Source organism: Lissotriton vulgaris, chromosome 2_1 (genome assembly GCF_964263255.1).
Source record: "Lissotriton vulgaris chromosome 2_1, aLisVul1.2, whole genome shotgun sequence".
In the NCBI taxonomy this organism is placed as follows: Eukaryota; Metazoa; Chordata; class Amphibia; order Caudata; family Salamandridae; genus Lissotriton; species Lissotriton vulgaris.
Window position 1 is genome coordinate 1,095,394,846 of NC_141687.1, and position 23,418 is coordinate 1,095,418,263.

Here is a 23,418-nt window from a genome sequence, read left to right on the forward strand (position 1 = left end):
TTTCCTAGTAGTTGGTGGATCACAGATTATCAGCTTAAGCAGTGGGACTTTCACATAACCTCTTAGCTTCTGGGCCTGTTTTTAAAGCCAGAACTGAAATACAAGACATTTTAAGAGTACCTAGTTCTGTTTGTGGGTTGGAGTGACGTCCTGTGTGGTGAGATACATTATATTTCCCATGTTTAATGTGCCCTGAATCGGACTATATGGGGTTGTCTCTAACTTCAATCTTTACACGCTTCCCTCAAAAGAAAGATTATCACATGGGCTCTTCAAGTTCTACCTCACTTTGCTCATTAGTCATGCTCTAGTTTAAAACTTGCCTTTGTCATCTGTTTCCACCCTTTTTTGTTTCGCCTTATTCTCCGTTTGCGATGCTCCTTTTCTAGTCTTGTGGGGACCATTATTTTGTTTGAAAAGCCTACTCTCATCATTACTACCTTTGTATCTCTGCACATGGTCTCATATTTCCTCCACATTCTCTTCTTCTCAGTTGAAATGTGCAATAGAATTATTGAACGAGGCTTGTGTTGTCATTTGTATGCTGGAGAATGGAATGGAGTTGGAAAGGCTAACTTTCATTTTTGTGCGTGTGCATAGTACAGCGTATACAAGAGCAATATGTCTCGTGACAGCAGTGCTACATTTGCAGTTTCGTTGGGATGTACAAATGATGTTCCTTGTGTTGCAGGAGTTGAGATGCTGAGATGTGTGCAGCTTACTAAGTGTTCACGCTGGGGATCTCAGTGTTCTTTTTGCTGGAAAATATGGATGTTTGAGCTTGGTTGGGCAATATAGTGTGCGTTTATGCTAAATATTGTATGGGGGCTGCAGCCTCTATACTGAAGCAACTCTATTTATTTTGGGCCTGCATGGATTACATGACTTGCTTGGGAGCACACCCTGTCATACCAGTTCCACAGAGTTGACCCTTGTTTTAACAGATGTAGGCAGTGAAGGTTTTAGAAAAGGGGTTGAGAGGTTGTGCTATTGAGTGTAGAGCTATATATGTTGAAGGGCAGCAGCAGGATTGCAAAAGAATGAATGGTGAAGTAAAGATGGTTTCAGTAAAAGAGGAGAGTTGGCTTAGGTTCGCATTCATGTGCTGTCCCTTGTGGCATTTAAAGAGATATTACCCTTCTCCCTTGAAATTGAAAATGCCCCTCTCTAGAAACTGAAAGTACCCTTTGTTGAAGCTATACATGTACTGAAGTTGCCCTTCGCCCTTAAAGCTGAAGTTGCCATTCGCCCTTGAAGCTAAAGTTGCCCTTTGCCCATGAAGCTGAAGTTGCCCTTTGCCCATGAAGCTGAAGTTGCCATTCGCCCTTGAAGCTGAAGTTGCCCTTCGCCCTTGACGCTGAAGTTGCCCTTCGCCCTTGACGCTGAAGTTGCCCTTCGCCCTTGACGCTGAAGTTGCCCTTTGCCCTTGAAGCTGAAGTTGCCCTTTGCCCTTGAAGCTGAAGTTGCCCTTCACCCTTGTCGCTGAAGTTGCCCTTCGCCCTTGACGCTGAAGTTGCCCTTCGCCCTTGACGCTGAAGTTGCCCTTCGCCCTTGACGCTGAAGTTGCCCTTCGCCCTTGACGCTGAAGTTGCCCTTCGCCCTTGACGCTGAAGTTGCCCTTCGCCCTTGACGCTGAAGTTGCCCTTCGCCCTTGACGCTGAAGTTGCCCTTCGCGCTGAAGTTGCCCTTCGCGCTGAAGTTGCCCTTCGCGCTGAAGTTGCCCTTCGCGCTGAAGTTGCCCCTTCGCGCTGAAGTTGCCCTTCGCGCTGAAGTTGCCCTTCGCGCTGAAGTTGCCCTTCGCGCTGAAGTTGCCCTTCGCGCTGAAGTTGCCCTTCGCGCTGAAGTTGCCCTTCGCGCTGAAGTTGCCCTTCGCCCTTTAAGCTGAAGTTGCCCTTCGCCCTTTAAGCTGAAGTTGCCCTTCGTCCTTTCAGCTGAAGTTGCCCTTCGTCCTTTCAGCTGAAGTTGCCCTTCGTCCTTTCAGCTGAAGTTGCCCTTCGTCCTTTCAGCTGAAGTTGCCCTTCGTCCTTTCAGCTGAAGTTGCCCTTCGTCCTTTAAGCTGAAGTTGCCCTTCGTCCTTTAAGCTGAAGTTGCCCTTCGTCCTTTAAGCTGAAGTTGCCATTTGCCCCTGAAGCTGATGGTGCCCTTGTCTCTTGAAGTGATGATGCACTTCTCTAATGAAGCTGAAGCCCTCATCACTGGTAAATGATATTGCCCTTTTTATTAGAAGCTTAATGTGATCATCTCTCTTTTGTTCTAGGCATGGCAGCATTCTGAACAGGGAGTCTTCAACTGACAAGAGGAAGATTGAGCGTTCCTCCAGCACTACACATGACTTCGACCCCACAGGTATGTCTTTCAGCAGCCTTTGGGCTAGGTAGTGAAATCTGACAGTTAGGAAATTAATAAGAATTCTTTACACTTGTGAAATAACTCACATATGGATAATTTTCGCAGTCGCTCTTACTCCCACTCATCATCATCACTTTGGAGCCTTCCACCACCAAGCCATCTTTTTTTATTGGCTATATTTCTGTCTCTTACCTCATCTTCTTTCTACTTCTTTTTTTCTCCTCTGTTCTCCAGTTACCATCCCTTATACTTTCCACTATCTCTGGTCATCCAATTTCCTTTCATCTCTCTCTTGGCAGTCAGCTGTGTGCTTCTTTTGGTCCTGCCCTCTTCACCCTCCTGTGGCTCGCATCCTTTTGACTCTTGACATACACCCGTTTTCTTACTCCATGACTTTTGCCATTGGTCGACCGTCAGCACAATAGGCTTTTGATAACCGTCCCTCCATCTTTTTTGTGCTCTAGTTTGACTTGGAGCAAATATCTTCTGTACTATATTCCTTATGATCATTGGTTAATTATTGTAGTTTTATTGTGTAAAATTCAGGGTAGTTCAACTCCCTTCAGATCAAATATATTGACTTTCTGTGGCCCTCAATAATTATATTTTTAACAACTTCATCAGTATACCATCGGCTATCGTACACCTTTTAAAGCTAGAAGCACAGTACTGGAGAAAGAGAACAGGTATTTGGAAAAGACTCTTGCTGTTGTGTTTTAAATTCTACATTGAACTCGAACATATAACGTATAAAACTGTGTGCAAATCACTGAGCCAGTGAGGCAGTATAATAATTTGCACAATTACCTAAACAGTCTTTCTTTATATTGCCTCACATTGACTCTTATGTTTCTTGTGTTTTTCAATAACACAGTGGCATGCTATCCATATATAGGTTACCCCCCAGAAACCATTCCTTATAGTGAACTGAGCCACTTGCATTTTGGACATTTTTGCTTAGTCAAGGTAAACAACTTCAAGGGTGCCATCTATGAGACGAGCCTCTGTTTCTAAATGTAACAGCACGTCCTCTAGAAAAAGACCAGATACAGCATCAATCGACTCCTAGTGATAGTAACATCCTCATCCATACTAAATGGGGCATGCTGAATTTAAAATATATAAGTAAATGTTGCAAAAATATGTAAGTAAATGTTGCAACATGTGTGATGGGACCCTAACAAAAAAGTGCATGGCCTGGGGAATGAAGCCCCCCGAGCGATCCCTTCTTATGGTCCTGAGCTGACCAGTTTTGTGTCTGTGTTGTCAGGGAAAGCTCCATGATGTGAGTGTTGACCGTAATCAGTGATGAGACTTCAAGGGTTTGAATAGCAGATACAGAGTCCTTCAGGACTCCCAACACCCTCTGCACAGAGGTTTTGTCCACTCTATCTGTTTGGGAGATAGAGCAGGCAGCACCCATCCTTTGGATTATCAAGCACTTAATCCAACCCTGAGTTATAAAGGCAGATTGCGGAGAGTTGGGGGAGCGAATACCAGGTCTATTCTCCAATCAAAGCACTTCATGTCTTTATGTCTTTATTTGAAACAACTTGCATGCTGCAAGATCTCATGGAATAGTTGGAACTATCTTTATTGTTGAAATGCCACAGTATAGTCATAACTTGCTGCCTCTAGCATGTTAATAGAAGCACAGATCAGTGGATTACCTAATGGCTTAACATTCCCTTTGAAAAATTAAATGAAAGGGGACAGCTCAAGGCAGCGGGACATATCATAGTTAATATATCATGGATCAAATAGCATATTGCCTATTCTGTCTAGGTTTGAACCTTAACTATCACCTGTTCTGTCATCTTGGAGATCCCCATAACTCTCACACCTCTCACAGTATCAGGTGATCAAAGAAAGCAAAGGCCTCACAGACATCATCAGCCCACCATGGTGAGGCTTTCATTACCCCCAAACTAATGAGATCATCAATTATGTTAAAACTGTATCTCTGCTATCTCGATTCTTGTTGTGTAAACCCAGTCGATGGAGACAAGAAGTGAGTGGGAGGTACTTTTCTATGGACACGTGCACCTTGGAATGTGCTTTTCTCCCCTGTGTGCGTGTTTGCATCTTGTTTAGCGCTACACGATATAACCTGCACACGCTCCACACAATATCTGTGGCTCTACTCGTTTGTGTCTCATAAAATCGTCCTATTGGTCTCTGCATTTTCTGTATCTTTATCTCCCCTTCTCTCCTGCTCTTGTGCAGATAGCTCGTCCAGGAAGGCAAAAACTAGTTGGGATGAGAGTAGACACGAGACATATGGTAAGCGGAAGCAGCCTGTGCAGTTCTCTACCTTCCTGCCCCGCCAGCTCATGTTGTCCCCCGCATGTCACTTCCGCTGCCTGTAACTTGTTCTCCCTGCGCATGGCAACCCCCTGCAGTGTGGTCATTTGAGGATGGAAAATGCACCGTCTGGCAGTGATTAAAGCATGGGGATACTAACCTTCACATTCCTGAGACCCTACTTTTCCTCAGACTTTCCTTCCCTGTCCTGTACATTCCTTTTGTGGTGGTTTAATTTCTCCTGACTGAACCCCTATGACTGAGAAGACCTGCTTATCTGCTATAGCAAGATATAGTTTTAGTTCTCAAGTCTGTTTGCATAGTAGAGTCTTTCTGCCTCTCTTTGAAGTTTGAAGCCAGTAAATAGAATTTAAGATTGAACATAGCACCTAGCTGCTACATAACTGAAGACTAGAGCAGCTTTTGAAGGCCTGGGACATTCGTGGCCATGATCCTCCACGTTCAGTCTGTGACATATACAAGCTTGCTATCTACTGCCCATGTAGAAGTGAAACTGCCCTCGCCGCCGACATTTAGAGTAATGGGAGACCGAGAAACTGGAACATGGCCACCAGCTGACTGCGACTTAAGTAGAGATTAACTGTTACCTGCTCATAGACTGACTACTGACCCTTGATAGTCCACATGCTCCTTGACACACAGATGCTGTGAAAGGTGATTTGTCTTCATATTTTCACAGAGGCATATGCAAAAAGCTGCTCATTACAGTTCATAGCGAATGACTTCCACTATTTGGATTGTAAATAAATGCCCATGGAACTGCTTGTACTCTGAAAAGTAAAGTTACCAGGCCGCATTTTATCTCGGTTACCAAGGAACCGTGCCAGTCTTTAAAAGCAATACATTTCATTCTCAGTAACTAGACCGACAATTACGTGTGAGACCAAAAGTATAATTCTGCAGACCAGTCTTATCATAAATGTAATTACAACACATCACCAAGAGGAATTTATTTTTCTGAGTTCCTTTACTGGCAGGCTCCTGGCCTTGAGTTCAGATTTCTTATATCCATGGCAAAATGAAAGTAGAGCATATGGGGATAGGAATTTTTTATGGTCTGTAACCAGGAATGGGCAGCCATTTACGCCTTGAAAAACTATAACAAATAAAGTCTATCAGGTCACTTAGCGGCTGTAAGGCTAACAGAGTGGATAAGAAATGGGAATATTTGCTATGGCCAGCAACATGCACAACTCACTTCTTATGGGTCTTGAGCTGGCATGCCACAATTCTGATGCACAAGTACAAAAACATTAGACATTCCTGTGTAGACGTACATGTAGAAAAGGTTTGTAAACCAAATATGTGTAAGCAGTGTGAAATAAGCCTTCACACTAGTTAAGTTATTAACTAGGCAAGACTGTACCCTATATCCATGCAGGTATCACTACCCCAAGTCAGATGTTCTTTGTTAGAGATGGCCTGCCTGGTGCCTTTATCTGTTGGTCAAATGGCACTCAATTAGGGGTGAACAATGTTGGAAAGATGTTTGGCCAATGTTTGTGAATATGAAAGGAAAACTGCACTACTGTGCAATGTTACTTTACCTCATCTGCCTGAAAATCGTGAAGTTTACAACATTTTATATTGCCTATGTCCCTAGTTAACACTAACAAAAAGATTTTGCGTATGGTTCACATCACAGAAACTGATTGGTGTCACCATGGGCAGAACACCAATGTGCAAAGGAAAGTTATTTCAATAGGTAATCATGCAGCGTAAAATTCTGCATGCATTTTACAATTCGGCTGTATCCTACAACAGTGCAAGTTATTTCACAGTGCAGTATAATTTTGTGAAATGCTAAAGTTAAAGCAAATTGGCATAGTTGGCGAAGGGAGAAAATTGAACACGTTGCAAAATGTGACTGGCAAACCACGAGCACTTTGCATTTTCCTACTTATGAAACAACAGTGTCCGTCAAAAGTGATGCTTCGGTGTGGATGGCGAAAATTAGGAACTTTGCAAAATTTGACAGGTGAAAAACAAACACTTTACATTTACCTTCTCATGATTCAACAGTGCCCTTAGAAAGTGCTGTTCACTAGTAGAGTGTTTTTGTTTCTATATTTCAAAGCAAAATTTAAACGCACATGTACACTTTAAATTCTGACCAAGGAGACTCAATGCTGCTGTCGGTATGTACTCCTTTGATTTTTGCAAACGTGCTTTTCTAATGTTTGTGTGAGAAATGTTCATTCACACTTTCCTTCTGACCCATTTCCTGTGCATTTGCCAGGAATTTAGCAGGATGACTGTCCCTTTTCTCTGAAATCTGGCTGTCCCAGACGCCACTTCTTGCATCTCCCTCCGTCATCTCCTCTATGCTATGTAGGAAGCAGCTGTTTGCTTTGCAAAGATTGCTCGCAGTTGCCAGAGTCCTTAAGTGGATATATGGTTATAATGTGCTCCTTGCTGGTGGTGGAGTATTAACTATCTGACTTTAATACTGAAGTGTGGGGGTCGATGAGGCAAGAGTGTTCCTTTTCCTATGCTCATTTCCTGTTTTCTGCTTTTTAAAGAACTGGTTTGCCATATCGGTACTATTGGATAAGCACTACACAGCATCAAGAATTACTAGTAGTGTCATAAGCAAAGGATCAACTGTGATTGTAGAGAATAGCTTTGCTAAAATAATAGAAAAGGGTAAGTGTGGGAGACCATGTCACAATAGGTAGACCGACGGGGTGAGTACAGTAGATATTGCAAAACTAGGGGAAGACCAAAGAACATGCATGAAAGATTATGAACAACAATGAGAGATGGACTCTTGTGGTACAAGAGCGAAGTAAGGGAGGATTGCCAAGTTTCTAGTAGGCCCAAGGAAGAGAACCATGATTGATACTACGATAAAGATTAAAACTAACTTGTGATGCATGGGGAAATAGGCAAAACCCCAGAACCTCAAGGTCTACAGAGTCGTTTATAAAATTGGAGTGGGTTTAGGGATGACTGTCGAAGTACTGGCAGAACTAAATAACCCTGGAGGGGGTAAGCGTGGGTGAAATATGAGAATAGCAAGATCTTTTCTTTAAAATGTTTAGACCTAAGATGGTGAAAACAGTGCACTGAGGCAAGTCGAGAGATTGAAGGGAAAAAGCAGACATTTGCTCTGTTGCTGAATTTCACACGGGAAACTGTAGACAGTGGCTAGAGTGGGACATGAGGGGTGTGATCAGGAGTCACTGGTAAAATGAGAATAACTCGTGATGGAGACTTGTGCAAGACCCAGTGTTAGCCCAGAAAACGGGAAGACTAGATGCTTGTAAAACCCATAAAACCGGAAAAGGGAGGAGAAAGAGACTCCCCAAACAGAGGTTGACTGATTGCAAGGGAATAAACTTGTCAAACTAAGGAAACCTGCAGGGAAATATTAGGAACTGTCAAATTAACCCAGAGGGTGAACCTCAAAAGTTGAAGGAAAGCTTTGGTAACCAGAGTATAAATCTAGGAAGTGAAGCAAAACTACTGAGCAAGGCTTTTCCATAGTTGAGTCCCTTGTGGCTAAGCACTGCTAATCCTGAAAAAAACATTGACCTAAGATATATGCGTGAAAGTTGCTACGTTTTTGTGGAATGTTCAGCACAGCAGGGGAATTAGCCCCGCGAGTGAGTGTTCCACGGCTCATGACGAGCTCAGCTCGTCATGAGCACAGGAGCACCGTGCCTCATGACGAGCTGAGCTAGTCATGAGCATGCAAGGTGTTCAAGTTCTCTGATGCAAAGGCATTCACTGGCAAATACAGAGAGAACCAAGTAAACCCACAAATAAAAACCTGGCAAAAGCATGACACATTTGCGGATATGAAAGTGTCTCAAGAAAAACCGGGTCTGAGCTCTAGACGTGGAAGATAGTTGAAAAATCATAAAGATGTAGAAGAATGAAAATAACAAGCATTTGCAATGCAATAGGTCTCGCATTAATTAAGTTTGAGCTATTGGCATTGCTAAATATTACAACACCAATTGCAACACCAATTGCAAGAAAAGTCTATAAATTGTAGACCAAAAAAATGTGTATTTATTTTTGTAGCAATGGTGGCATGCTGCGCTTTAGATCAATATGTTTAAAAGTAAAGTGCACCATACTGCGATTGCTACAATAGTTAATTGTGGATGCGTTAACAATTGATGTGTGCACTGATGGCTGGTGCTGTGTGTGCCTGTAAAAATTGTGCATTGATGGCTGGTGGTGTGAGTGCCTGGTGAAAGTGTGCACTGCCGGCTGGTGGTGTGTCTGCCTGGTGGAAGTGTGCACTGACGGCTGGTGGTGTGTGTGCCTGGTGTAAACGTGCACTGCCGGCTGGTGGTATGTGTATGCCTGGTGAAAGCGTGCACTGACGACTGCTGGTGTGTGTGCCTGGTGAAAGCGTGCACTGACGACTGGTGGTGTGTGTGTGCCTGGTGAAAGCATGCACTGACGGCTGGTGGTGTGTGTGTGCCTGGTGAAAGTGTGCACTGATGTCTGGTGGTGTGGGCCTGATTGAAGAGTGCACTGACGTCTGGTGGTGTGTGCCTGGTGGAAGCGTGCACTGATGGCTGGTGGTGTTTGTGCCCAGTGAATGCGTGCACTGACGGCTGGTGGTGTTTGTGCCCGGTGAAAGCGTGCACTGACAGTGTGGTTGTGTGTGTGTGGTTGTGTGTATGGTTGTGTGTATGGTTGTATGTGTGATTGTATGTGTGCTTGTGGTTGTGTATGTGGTTGTGTGCATGTTTGTGGTTTTGTGTGGGTGTTTGTGGTTTTGTGTGGGTGTTTGTGGTTGTGTGTGGGTGTGTGTTTGTGGTTGTGTGTGTGGTTGTGTGTGTGGTTTTGTGTATGGTTGTGTGTGTGGTTGCGTGTGGTTGGATGTGGTTGTGTGGTTGGGTGTGGTTGTGTGGTTGGGTGTGTGGTTGTGTGGTTGGGTGTGTGGTTGTGTGGTTGGGTGTGTGGTTGGGTGTGTGGTTGTGTGGTTGTGTGTGTGCGTGTGTGTGTGCGTGTGTGTGTGCGTGTGTGTTTGTGTGTGGGGTTGTGTGTGTGTGTGGTTGGGTGCGTGGTTGGGTGTGGGTGTGGGTGTGTGTGTGGTTGGGTGTGGTTGTGTGTGTGGGGGGGTTGTGTGTGTGGGGTTGTGTGCTTGGGGTTTTGTGTGTGGTGTTCTGCGTGCGTAGTTGTGTGTGGTTGTGTGTGGTTGCGTGTGTGGTTGTGTGTGGTTGTGTGTGGTTGCGTGTGTGGTTGCGTGTGGGTTTGTGTGTGGTTGTGTGTGTGGTTGCGTGTAGTTGGGTGTGGTTGGGTGTGGTTGGGTGTGGTTGGGTGTGTGTGTGGTTGGGTGTGTTCGTGTGTGGTTGGGTGTGTGTGTTCGTGTGGTTGGGTGTGTGTTTGGGTGTGTGGTTGGGTGTGGGTGTAGCTTGTGTGGGGGGGTTGTGTGTGTGGGGAGTTGTGTGTGTGGGGGGGGTTGTGTGTTTGGGGTTTTGTGTGTGGTGTGCGTGTGCAGTTGTGTGTGTGTGTTTGGTGTGGTTGTGTGTGTGGTTGTGGTTGTGGGTTTGTGTGTGGTGTGTGTCGTCGTTTGTGTGTGTGACTGTGTGTGTGGCTGTTTGGTTGTGTGTGGTTGTGTGTGGGTGTGGTTGTGTGTGGGTGTGGTTGTGTGTGTGTGGTTTTGTGTGTGTGGTTTTGTGTGTGTGGGCGTGTGTTTGTATGGTTGTGTGCGTGTGTTTGTGTGTGTGGTTTTGTGTGTGGTTGTGTGTGTGTGGTTGTGTGTGTGTGTGGTTGTGTGTGTGTGGCTGTTTGTGGGTGTGGTTGTGTGTGGGTGTGGTTGTGTGTGGGTGTGGTTGTGTGTGGGCGTGTGTTTGTATGGTTGTGTGGTTTTGTGTGTGTGGTTTTGTGTGTGTGGTTTTGTGTGTGTGGTTTTGTGTGTGTGGTTTTGTGTGTGTGGTTTTGTGTGTGTGGTTTTGTGTGTGTGGTTGTGTGTGTGTGGTTATGTGTGTGGTTGTGTATGTTGTGTGTGGTTGTGGTTGTGTGTGGTTATATCACAGCATAACCATTAAACCTGGACGTTTTAACTCATAAAAAGTTCATACAAACTGATATGGCCTTTTACTGGCTTCAAACACTGCCTCCTGCACGTGTCACAGAGCTGCTTTAGTGCATTATCCTCGGTGCAAAACCTATTAGCATTTTGCAGGACGCCTTGATTTTGTTTCTTATAAAATGCCAAGAATCTTTTAGAAATCCAAACTTCTGTTCACTAGCTCAGGGAAGGATAATAAAACATGCATTTACATTGCGACCAGCCTGCATGTAATCCTCGGCTGCTCTCTAGGTAAACAAACCCCACGCTCGCACTATAGACACTGGGTTGCGTGCACTGAAAGAACAAGCACTGGCAAGATCAGCAAGTTAAGTGGGCGCCTGCTAAAATATGGCGACCGTGTTAATAATGCCGAAAGTTTAGCGCGGCGCCCGGGGGCAGGACAGCAATGAGAAAGCTGCCTGATTCGTGGCCAAACAAAAAATAAGTAACACAGTACGAATTAAAGACAATTTGCAACAAGTAGGAAAGCAATAGGACGGGGATTCCTGAAATATGTAGAAGCTTCATATTCGGAGTTAAATAGTTTAATATTATATCTGTTCTCGAAACTCACCAAAGACAGAGGCAGAATGCATAGATAGGGGCTGCAGCGGGGGAGAGAGGCAGAGGGAATTGTGTACGATCGCCCGGCGCACAAAAGCAGTTAATGAATAATGAGCCATGACGGCTCGTAAATGAGATAAGAAAGGCAGGGGGGCGGAGAGGAGGCTTTGAGGGAGAGCGACATAAAGCCATATGGCTGCTTTGCACGCGATAAGAAAGGCAGGGGGCGGAGAGGAGGGTCTGAGGGAGAGCGAGTGCATGCCTTGTGCACTGTAGCTCTATGCCAGCCATGCCAGAGATGCCAGCGGTAGGACTCTGAAATCCCCCTTACTAAATGTCTCGCTAGTAGCGCATGTGCCCTGGCTCAGCGAGACCTAAAAATTTACAGTGAAACCTGAAGTAATGGGATTGGTAGGTTAAGAATACTGAATCTACAAGAAATTGAATAAAACTGCAGATTCAGGCACAATGTTAGGCAAGTTATTTCTGTTGGCAATTGTGACAAATATTGGGTGAGTGCTGGTGAGGCCGGCAAAACCAGCAAGACTTATGGGGATGATGTAAGTAATGTTGGTGTAATCGGCGAAACCCAATGGTGAGAAGGAAACAATGGTGGTTGGGGAGGGGGGGAGCAGAGTCTTAGTAAAACTGGTTAATGTATGAAGTTGGGTGCTGATGGAGAATTTGCACCAGAACCACTTACCAACTAGTAGAATGTGCTGGCTAAAATAGGGAATTCCAAGGCAATGAGAAATGGACATTTTGGCATTACTAGTGTGACCCAAGAGGAGAGGCGTGGGAGCATCTGAAAGGGCTATGGACGGGCAATAGTGGCCAAGACAGACCTCAAGCAGTAGCTTGGTATGTACTGGCAAAAGTAATGTTACTGGAGATTTTGTAATTCAAATAAAATCATTGAAATGTAAGAGATAAAGTGACAAGGAGGCGTAATGCATTCAGGCTGAGCTGGAGAAGTTAAACTGACTGTCCTTCTTGAATGTTGCGGGGAGAAACTTAGCTGCATTTTTATATATGAACCATGGATTTATGTTGCTGCTTTACAGCTCTGACAAACTGATTGGCTTTTGAATGAAAGTCCCTTTTTAATCTCACTTCATGTTTCATTTAGTTATTTAATGCACAAATCTACATTGCCATAGTGTGGCTTTTTTTTACTAATTGTGCATAAATAACATTTCTCCAGCTTTCCTGTATGTGAGCAAAATAGATCCCCCAACTTCGTTTGGGTGAGTGATGTGCATTTAATTTTAACTGCCAGTGGAAATAATGGTCCTTACGTAACGCATTTGGCCAGGATGCTGTGGGTCTCTTCTCTTACTGCTGCAGCCGTTGCTTAAGCTTTACTGCTTTTTCAATTATCCAAACGTTCGTGGTTATAACAGTAATCAACAATATCATCTACCTTTCTTCCTACAAGCACTTGGCAGGTTTGTTCAGTTTTTGGTTGGTGGGTGGTGTATACTTCTCTTACCTTTTGTTGAGGTTCCTGGTAAGTGACAAGTGATATTATATTAAAATGGAGTAGTGTTGGCCTTTGCCTCAAATGGATGACTGATGCTCCTGGTGGGATATTTGGACATGTAATGGGCTTCCCTCTAAAAACCTGTTGCATTTTCATTTGTGTAAACCCCTTCCTTAGGGTGAATGTCAGTGCTCATGTGTACCTTGGGACCACCTCTTGGGAAGGATGTACTATAGATGGACGATGGCTGGCTTGCTCTATGATGTTAGAACTGCTTGGGTAAAAGAGGGGCGTGCCATTAGGTCCATTGAAACTGGACTCCTGCCTTAACAGTGGGTGTAGTCGCTTTTTGAGAGAGGGTGGTGTTTCACATATGGGAGGTCCCTTTAACAGGGAGCAAAGTAAGAAGGGGTGACTGAATGCAAGTGATGTGGTTCATAAGGTTTGATGGTCCTCAGTGTTGGAGATAGTCAAGGAAACACAACATAATGTTGTGCTTCCTTGAACAGTCAAGCCTGTCTGATACTAGAATTGCTCAAGAGAGAGAAAGAAATACTCTTAAATATTAATAAACTGTCTGATGCTGCAGCTGCTAAGGAAAGGAAAGCTGCATTAAATTTTGTTGCTGCGTTCACTGTTTTAGTCACTGAATTATTGAGACTACTGGCTAAGAAACATCTATGTGGATCTACTGAAACAGTTTCAGTTGCAGGTAAATCAATTTTTTGGGATGTTAAAGCAGAGTTTGACTTTATGCTGTTTGGCCATTTAGGGTTGGTTCAACGCTGTGTAATAATCCAGCGGGATGAGAATGGATTTGGATTGACTGTCAGTGGTGATAACCCCGTCTTCGTTCAATCTGTGAAGGATGGTAAGTAGATTGTGCATTGGTGCATGTCAAAATTGGCATTTCGGTGACATTACGATAAAGTGTCTGTACCTGATAATAAAGCAGCACTTTTGAGTATTAAATGTTAAGGTACAATCGATCTTTGGTGTGATATTGATTGGAATGTATGCATAGAGATCTGTGACAATCTCATGACATTTTTTATTTTCCTCTAGATGGAGCGGCAATGCGAGCTGGAGTGCAGACAGGAGACCGCATCATCAAGGTAATAATGAACGCTTGAATATACTTGGGGAGGAAGGATGTATAATGTTTCATATCAGTTATTGAACTGTTTGCTGCGGCTTACTGGTTTCCAGTGTAATATAAAGGAAGTCCCTGAGCAAGAAAGAGGGAGTATATGGCATGACTTTAATGGGTTAACGTCTGTTTCCTGGTATTATGTGGATATCTGCACCATGCCTTTGGTTTCCACACACTTAAGACCTTATTCTTGAAGAAATTAGAAGCCAGCTTTCTGTGTCTTTAATAATCATAAGTGTTACTGGGTAATTAGTCTTTCCACTGTTTTGCCAACGCATATCTATCTACAAGCCACATTAAACTAATCCCATTGTTGTGAAGATGTCTAAAGTGCACAGAATTGGGGGTTCGAGTCAACATCGTCATGACTCAAAAAAAGATCCTTCTTTATCTCCATTCAGATGTGAAGAAAACATTCTACAACCACTCCCGGGTATATTGTGGCAATGCCTTTCTTGTCTGGCCTCAAAACATCTTATCATGAGATTCCTGATTATTCAAAATGTTTCAACTTGCCTTCTCCTGTATTTCAATTCATGTATCTCAATCAGAAGAAGAGGCTGACAAAACATGTTGTTAAGAAATAGATCTTCATTCTGTAGTGTGTTCTGTTAAGACAAGGGGGCCTTTACCAAACATGTTTGTCCATCTTCAAGGGTTGTAATGCAAATATTAGTCTATGAAAAAGAAAGCTGTTCTTAAATACCCTAGTGTTCACACCTCCACCTCTTCATTGAAGACCCATTTATGCAGTGGTGATAGGGGCAGAAAACTTGGGATTAGGTGTTTGAAGGGTTGCATAGCTTTTACTTCTCAGACTTGGTGATTTTTGTTTTTTCAAATCTTCTTTAGCTTCATGTATTTTATTAACTTATTTTAAATGCGGGGGAGAACTCCTCCAAAAGCTGGTTTTGCAGATACCGCTCCCTTAAAACTGTATGTACAACAGAGGACTACTTTTGCAAAATATACCTTGAATGAAAATACACCTGCAACATTTTTTTCTATTGAGTTTTCGCCCTTCGACTTTGCCACTAAAATTATATTTTCACATCCCCCTTATTTCACTATGTCTATAGTCTGAAATTACATGCATTGCCTTTATGCCCCTTTCAAGAAACTGAGTTATTAGTTATGAAGACTATAAATCCTGCGTAAGTAACAAGTCTGTAGTTGTATTTTTACTGGGAACCAGGTACCCCATTGTAGCCCTCGATTCTCAGTTGAGTGAAGCAGAGCAGTCCGTGGCCTACTCAGCGGTAGTGGTGGGGGCTAGCAATAGCAATCCTCTGGCCCGCTGCAACCCCACAATAAATTATTGTGGAGAATGTGCTTTTTCTTTTAAAATGATTCATATCTTTCAAGGTGGACGCCCTCCGGCATCCTGGGCCAGGGCGAAAATTATTGTCTTTGCCCAAAAAAAAACCAAGGATCCTACGGAACTTGGTGCATATCGACCAATCACATTAATCAACAATGATTCCAAAATATATTCTAAATTATTAGCCTGTAGATTATCACCTTTAATCCATAAAATTGTATCCATTAGACAACACGGATTTGTACCAGGGAGATCAACCACAGACCATATTCAGAGGGTGATCACGCTTTTCGATATGGCTGAAGTGGCAGGAGACCCTATGGCCCTGATATTGCCTAATGCCAAAAAAGCATTCAATAGGTTCTCCTGGCAGTATCTATGGACAGCCATGTCGAAAAGTGGGATTGGCGACCAGTTTATTAAAGCTGTTTAGGCGATGTATACCACCCCAGAGGCAGTGGTAATGGTTAAGGGGGATTTATCAGATGCCATCAATGTGACTAGAGGTACGAGGCAGGGCTGTCCCTGCTCCCCATTATTATTTGCCATCTTTATTGATCCATTTATTTCAAGGCTAGAATCAAACCACTTAATACAACCCAGGAAAACAGCCAATGGTGAAACAAAGACCTTGGCTTTTGCAGATGACATCGCAATAGTCACCGCCGATCCAGAGGAAACACTAAAACAAATGGAAGAAGAAGTGAAAAAGTTTGGCGAAATATCAGGTTATAAATTGAACGAAACTAAAACCCAGATTGTGATCAATAGTCAAATCAATTTTTCTGTCGACCGGGTGGTAGAGAATGCATTATATCTCGGTGTCAAGATCACCTCCAATCTAAACAATTTAGTAAGTCTCAATTTGAATCCACTTCTTAAAAAGACTGAGAAAAGTTTAAATAGCCTGCATAACTTATATTTATCTATCATAGGAAGATGTAATCTTATTAAAATGCTATTCTTTCCAAAATTTCTGTATTTTTTTCGGACCATCTGTTTAAATTTCGACCCATCAATATTTAAAGAAATGGATAATATATTTTCTCGTTTTATTTGGGGATATGGAAGAACACGTAGAGCTCAAAAATATATTATCCTACTAAGGGAAAGAGGGGGTCTGGCGCTTCCCAACTTTAAAATCTATTGATGGGCAACCATCCTTAAATACAGTAGAGCTCTCTTAACCCCCAGGCAAGAGCCCAATATAGATATGTTAGTTCCAACCCCACAGGAACTCATTCTAGGTAAAGAGACAAGTGATCATTTGTGGAGGTTAACATATGACAGTCATTTCAAAAAGGTCCGCTTTAAAACACTTAAAGGTATTTATATTGTTTGGAACCATGTGCGAAAACTCTTTGGACTCGGTAGGTTCTCCCACTATACCACCCTAGTTAGAAATTCTAATCTCCCTGAGATCTTTACAGATTATTGTATGACACGATGGGTAAGATCGGGAATCACACAGATTGGTTCGCTATATGACAGTACGGGCTTCTGCTCATTCGAATCCCTAAAAACTAAATTTGGGTTAGAATCGCGTGACTTTTTAAAATATTTGCAAGTTAGGGATTTTATTGCTAAAAAGGGGGGTGGCAGTAGGGCCATGAATAAAATTCCAGCAATGGAAACAGTGGTGCACACTAATAGTGTTAAAATTGGTGAAATTTATAAAGATTTAGTTGTTAGTCTCCCAGATGATTTAGACAAGCATATCCATTATTGGCAAAACAAATTAGAATTGACAGAACCTCTTACGCGAAATGCTCTAGAAAAATCAAATTGCTTATTAATGTCAACCAAACTTCAAGCCCAATTTTACAAGACGTTTTTTCAACTTTATTATACACCAGCTATAATATCCAAATGGAGTACCGGAAAAAGCACACTATGTCCTCGATGTGCTCAGCCCGAAGCAGATTTGGTACACATGTTAGCTACATGTCAAACCCTAAATACTATCAGACAAGATATATCAACGTTTCTGTCAGGAACATTGGGAGTAATATTGTGATCACCACTGCGGAAATTATACTGGGGTGGATAGGAACGTTAGATCCGCCAATATGCAGGGATTACTGTTTATCTCAATGGCGGTACTTAGAATCTGCTTAACATCTGCATGGTTGGACCTGTACCCGCCCACGTTCCAGCAATGGCGGGCACGATTCCTTGTTACCTATAGCCTGGAAATAGCTATATACAAACATAAGGGCCTTAAAAAGAAAAAAAAAGGGTTAGAAATATGGTATCCGTTACATAATGGATCGAGAGATCAGATTCGTAATGCAGATTAATTGTGTGTATATGAAAGGATATTCTTTGTATGGTAATGCACTTATCTGTTGTGTGTCTCGCTTATTATTTGCATAACGTTTAATCTAAAATATTTCTGTTTATATTCATTGCCTGTTTGCATGGGGTTGTTTTTATAATTGGGTGGGATGGGTGGGAAAGAATGATCAAAAATTATCAATAAAGAATTGTTTAAAAAAAAAAGTTATTTTATTACACACACACTACTAAATAATATGAATGAAATATATATACATCGGGTAGGTGGAAATACCTTAGGTGACACCCTCATATCACAATACACCCCAACTGGGTCCTAAACCCCATAGTCATAATGCCCTCCAAACACCTATATCTAAAATAACATTGCATTATTAGGGTAGGTATATATATATATATATATATATATATATATTTTCAAAAACCCATACCCAACCTAAAAATTACTTTGCCAACAAAAAAACCCATGTCCGCCTTAAAAGCGCCCTGACCCTAACTCATATATGTATGTATATATGTGTATATGTATATATTTTTATTAGAGCATTACCAGCTGACATTAAAATTATTCTGCGCACAGACACTGCGTCGATTTTTTCTGTTTTGAAAGTGTGGTGAATGTATATATTTTTGTATATATGTCAGTATGTATATATGTTTGTGTATATATATATGTGTATATATATATGTGTGTGTGTGTGTATATATATATATATATATATATACACACACACACACACACACACACACGTAAATAAAATACACTTTAATTCACCTAGACTTTATACTTACGTTTTCCGTGGTAATGGCCTGCGTTGTAAAGGTAGGTCGCGGTAAAAAAAATGCGTGGTAAAGGAATGCGTGGTAAAGGAATGCATGGTAAAGATGCATGTGTTGTAACGCTTGCGTTGTAATGGCATGCTTGGTTTAGATCACGTTTAAAAATTGCTGTTTCCCCCTGCTCGCACACCCCAGGCTGCAGAGATTCCTGGCTGTCTTGCTGAGGACCTAAGGTTGACAGCGAAGTCCAGGTCTTTACCCCAGCAGGTCCTCAGGGAGCATAGAGGGACCAGCGCTACTGGCCCTGAAGAGATCCATCCTAGTTCTGGGGTCATGCTGGTGACGTAGTCCTTCTTGGCAGGGCACCAGGTGACTTCTCTTTCCTTCTGGACATTCCCTCCATATTTGTCTCCTCCCAGGTCCACGGTCTTCCGATCCGTCTTGACCTTGTGTAGGGGTATTTAAGTGGCAGTAGAAATTTCTAGATGCCAGGCATCCCTGGCCAGTCCTAGGATGCCACTTCATCCCTCCACCCCGGTCTCAACCCTCATACACAGCATTCTGGGACAGCTCATCATGGTGACTTCAAGTTTTCTCTGGAAAGAGCTCCACTCCGACCCTAGCTAACATCACTACCAAGCCCCTACTGTGATTTGTTCCAGCTTTCCAAGCTTCTTAATTTTTGTTCAGTGGACCTGGGCTGACCCAGCCCAGGTGCACTGTGACAAGCTAATTATCAGAAGCAGATTTCCTCCCTACCCCTTCTTTCTCAGGAGCTGTGTCAATCACTGTTAATTTCTCCTTTTGTGTGAGGAGGCCTTGATTCCCTCTGCTGGACAAAGGCTTGGAATCTGATTATGAGCTCAGTTTCAAAAATGACAATTCATGAAGTCCCATAAGATTTCGTGTTGGGAACCTCAAATTCAAACTCTGCATTCATCCCCCGCCTCCCCAGTTTCACACACAGCTCGACTGGTGGCAGGCAACTGCACTTACGGGAAGATTTGCCTATGTGTATAATACAGTGAAAACACTACAGATTTTCCAGTAAGCCCTACAGACCTATCTATGAATGCCCACTAATATTACCAGGCCAGCCACAGCTGTGCGTAATAATCGATCTGAGCACGGCAGTAGCTGCACACAAGCAGCCCGCATATGTGTGTGCACACCTGTTAACATGTAGCCAGCCCAGTGCCTCTTATCCCCAACAGCGCAGCGAATGCCGTACCTTAAAACACAGACACTGGTGGTTACCATGCTCAGTCCAATGACCGTGAATTTACCATGTGGGAGATATGGGTTTCGAGACTCACTCACAGTAATGGTTTAAAAATGGGTAGTCAAAAGTGAAACATCCTGGTGGACTCAATGTGCAGAACTCATTTGCTACACCCCTCAACAAACAAGCTGCCCTCCTCTTTCCTCTCACTGTGCCCCTTGTAGATTATTTGAAATGGCTTATGTGGGAACACTGCTGTATGTGCCAATAAGATAGATAGGTGACAGCTGTTATTCTTGCTACCATGCTAATAATATGCAAGACTGCTAACTTAATATCCTTATTATTCCCTCATGTGAATAACCATATTATTTACCTTTAATAACAATCTTTCTTGGGAATACTTTGTCATCCTGCAGATTTCTTGCATCTTGAATCCTCTCCAGCCACCTTACTGGATCTGGAAAAGTTGAAATAGCTATCCAATGCTGACAGGTTATGCCACTGACTGGGCTCCTGGAACAAACCCAGAAATTATATCACAGAGCCAGATAAGATGCCTGAGGAAATGGTTGCATCAAAAGATCCTGCAACACATTTCTAGCAAAATGGCAATCTATGAGGATTCCGGAGTTGAGACCCTAATGCCTAGTGGAAATGTGGGTGGACTGAAGTTCATGTGTCAGTTCAGCAAATATCTAACATGGAAATACCCTGAGACCCCACAAAAGAAGCAGCTTTTCATCCTAGTGGAATAGGCCCTGATGCCCCCAGGGACTCCTTTTTGGAGTGGGCTGTGGGTTGGGAAGAGGGTGAAGCTAATATCGCTGTATAAATTCATTTAGCAGGAAATCTGCTCATGAATTGCCTTGGCCTTCTTGGTGTCAGTGTAACGTTGATCATGTGAAAATTCAGTGCCCTGTGATGATCCAGGCGGCACAGACTTCTTATCAGAGTGATTGATTAGGTTTTGTCAAATCTAGTTATTGCTCTGGGAAAACGTCTGCAGGATTAGCTTGTCTAGAAAAAGTGAAGTCTAAAGATGTTGGGTAGACAAACCTAACACGCCATGGTAATGCCAATCAGAAAAAATAAGGCTTAGTGCGAGTAACCTCAAGAGAAAGCTGTGCTTGGCCTTGAATTGTGAGCCTTTCACAAATCAATTTACGTAGTTCATCCGAAATGTGGGTACCAAATTAAGGTCCCACTGTAGCATGACAAAGGGTGAAGGGGGTAAGCAAATGAGTTAGCCCTTTCAAAAAATGCATACCAGTACGAGACTTTAGCAATAACTGTTGATCTGGTTAACAAACAAAAAAGCAAAAGACAGACAAATAGCCTTTAATAGTGATCACAGCAAAGCCTAGCTGTACCAAAGACTGTGCAAAGTACATCACAACTAACAAACGTGATCCAAGAGGATCAACTTCCTCTTTGACACCAAGAAACATCATGACCAGTGTCCAGAAAACAACTTTAAATAATGGAGTGGTAGCTACCTGACAAGTTGATGTCCACAATCTCTTCTGGCCGCGCAAAAGAACTCCCAAAACCTGCACAGTCCACAGTCATGAACTTAAAAACCCTGAAATTATTATGAAGAATATGCCCCTCTCTCACTCAGAGGAGGTCCAACCTGAGAGAAAGCAAAAGAGGAGGACACAGGAATGGGAAAGCAGATCAAAGTAACACACCTGCCATGGCCAGTTATGTGCAATCAAGCTCTCCGGCGTACTGTTTGGAAGCAGTTTCTCCAAATCTCTTACATTAGAAGACAGTGGAATTGGAAATCCCAGCTCAGGTGGATAGCGTCTCCCAGAGACCACTCAGAGGAAACTGTAGTGGGTGGAATAGAGGACAGTGAGTGGCAAATAAATCCACTGAAGCCGTGCACAATTGGTGAAGATGAACAGATGCACCTCCAAGTGGAGACATGACTCGTGATCAGCAAGATGACACAGACTTATATAATATTCCTGCACATTCAGGGAGGCTGCTGGGCTGACCTACTGTCATGTTATGCTCAAGATCATGGTTTTATGGTTCCAGGCACAGGGAGCCCTTGCTGCCTTTCTTGTTGGCCATCAGGATTGACTGTGCAAGGAGGGCATGAATGACTTGAGGGCCAGAAGGGCAGCCCAAGCATGTTGAAGTTGGGCAGCTATTCTTTGGAATACTAAAATCTCTTGTCTGCAGGGCACCAAGATGACCACCCTAGTTGTGAGAAGATGCCTTGACTACTCTGGACAGCCTGGCTTTCTGCAAGATAAATGTTCGGCCACCATCCACTACTGCAAGTTCAGTGTTGCTTTCTTGGGAGCTGGATATCATCCGCTAGGACTCCTCTCAGCAGAATCCACTGAAAAAACAAGACATCTCTAAAGTGCTTGTGTGTGCACCCAAGATGTGGGAAGCGAATAGACCCTAAAGATGTAGAACTTTTAAGGCTAGAAGATTCCTGTCCTGAAACGTGATTCATATCCCTAATATCCAGAACTTGTGGTGGTGGGAAGGCCTTCAATGTAACAGTGGGACTTGATAAGGTTGATTGAAAGAGCCAAGAAGCTATGGATGGAAGGTCGTATGACACCAGGTGTGATAAGATTGCCTTCAGCAGCCAATCATCGGCGTACAGGAATACAGAAATCCTGATCTACAAACCTCCACCACAACCATTGTCATGACCTTCGTGAAGGCTCGAGGGGAACTTATCAGCCTGAAAGGAAGAATCGCAAGTTGATAAGTGGGCAGAAAATAAAGGTACTTCTTGTGCGACTACTGGATTGGTATATAAAAATACATATCCTGCAAATAGATTGAAACCATCCACTCTTCCTGCTTTATTACCAATAGGACCTGCATGAGAAAATGCATCCTAAATTCCTCATTATGAAGGAAAATGTTTAGGAAACAAAGGTCCAGTATGTGAATACGAACCTCCCTTTTGTTCTTGAGAACAAGAAAATAACAAGAATAACAGCCCTATTTGGTTTCAGAACCATTTGGATGGCCCCCTCGCTCAATCAAGCCAGACTTTCCTTCTTCACAATGCAAATCATGATCTGTTGATGTAACCGAAGAAACTGGGGTGATCAATAGAAGCATGTCCTGGAAGGGAAGGGCACAGCATTATTTAATGATCCAGTGGATTAAATGGTGCATTGTGGCAGCCTGTCAGCCTTTCAAATGAAAGGACAACTTCCCTACTCCACTAAGGCTGCTTCTGCACCGTTAAAGGGATACTACAACAGTTTTCAGGGAGGGGCTTGGTGTGAAGGAAGAGGACAGCTGTTGATGTCTTCAATGATTCTTGGAGTCTCCACTGCCTCTGCAACTCTGAAAAACGAATTGGTCCATTGTACAGGTTGCAAAGGCTGGCATGACTTAAATCTGAGGGCCTGGGACCATCCCCTGAATTAGCAGTTTTGCTGATGCAACTGTGCAGGGAAAACCATTCCCAGGTAGTAGGCAGTTACCTAATTTAAATTGAAGCACTCAAGAACCAAATGACCTTCTTGCTAAAGAGGCAAACTCCATCAAATTGCATGCCCATGAGAGTCATTAAGGTATTGCCTGAGAATCCAGTGGACTGCAGCCAGGCATAGTGATTAATAGCTATCAAGGGACCCATGAACCCATGCCACCTTGTCCGCTTTATCCTGGCGAGAGAAGAGGACCTGGTGGGCTGCATCCTGCCCATCAGTTGCACCTCCAGAAAAATGGTCATGGAGGTGATCTGGAAGATTTGGAACCACCATTTCCACCGTCTCCCACAAAGCATGGGAATAACCGGCTAGAAGGCATTTTGCATTACAGCATTGAAAAACAAGGCTCTCTGAAAAGACCACCTCCATGGCTTTAGTCCACATCTGTTCCCTAT

The 23,418-nt window shown here is 43.2% G+C and overlaps 1 protein-coding gene across 4 annotated transcripts in view; it reads left to right on the forward strand.

Annotated features, from left to right (window-relative positions):
• The window catches only part of ARHGEF12 (Rho guanine nucleotide exchange factor 12), an 888,740-nt gene that overhangs the window by 143,441 nt on the left and 721,881 nt on the right, over nucleotides 1–23,418 (forward strand). For 2 of the 4 annotated variants that reach the window (XM_086956788.1, XM_086956789.1), the window contains exons 3-6: nucleotides 2,258–2,346; nucleotides 4,576–4,632; nucleotides 13,537–13,635; nucleotides 13,830–13,879. In XM_086956788.1, the coding sequence (XP_086812914.1) occupies nucleotides 2,258–2,346; nucleotides 4,576–4,632; nucleotides 13,537–13,635; nucleotides 13,830–13,879 (295 nt within the window). The remainder of the gene's footprint in view (nucleotides 1–2,257; nucleotides 2,347–4,575; nucleotides 4,633–13,536; nucleotides 13,636–13,829; nucleotides 13,880–23,418) is intronic. The other 2 variants (XM_086956791.1, XM_086956792.1) reach the window with 1 other exon arrangement.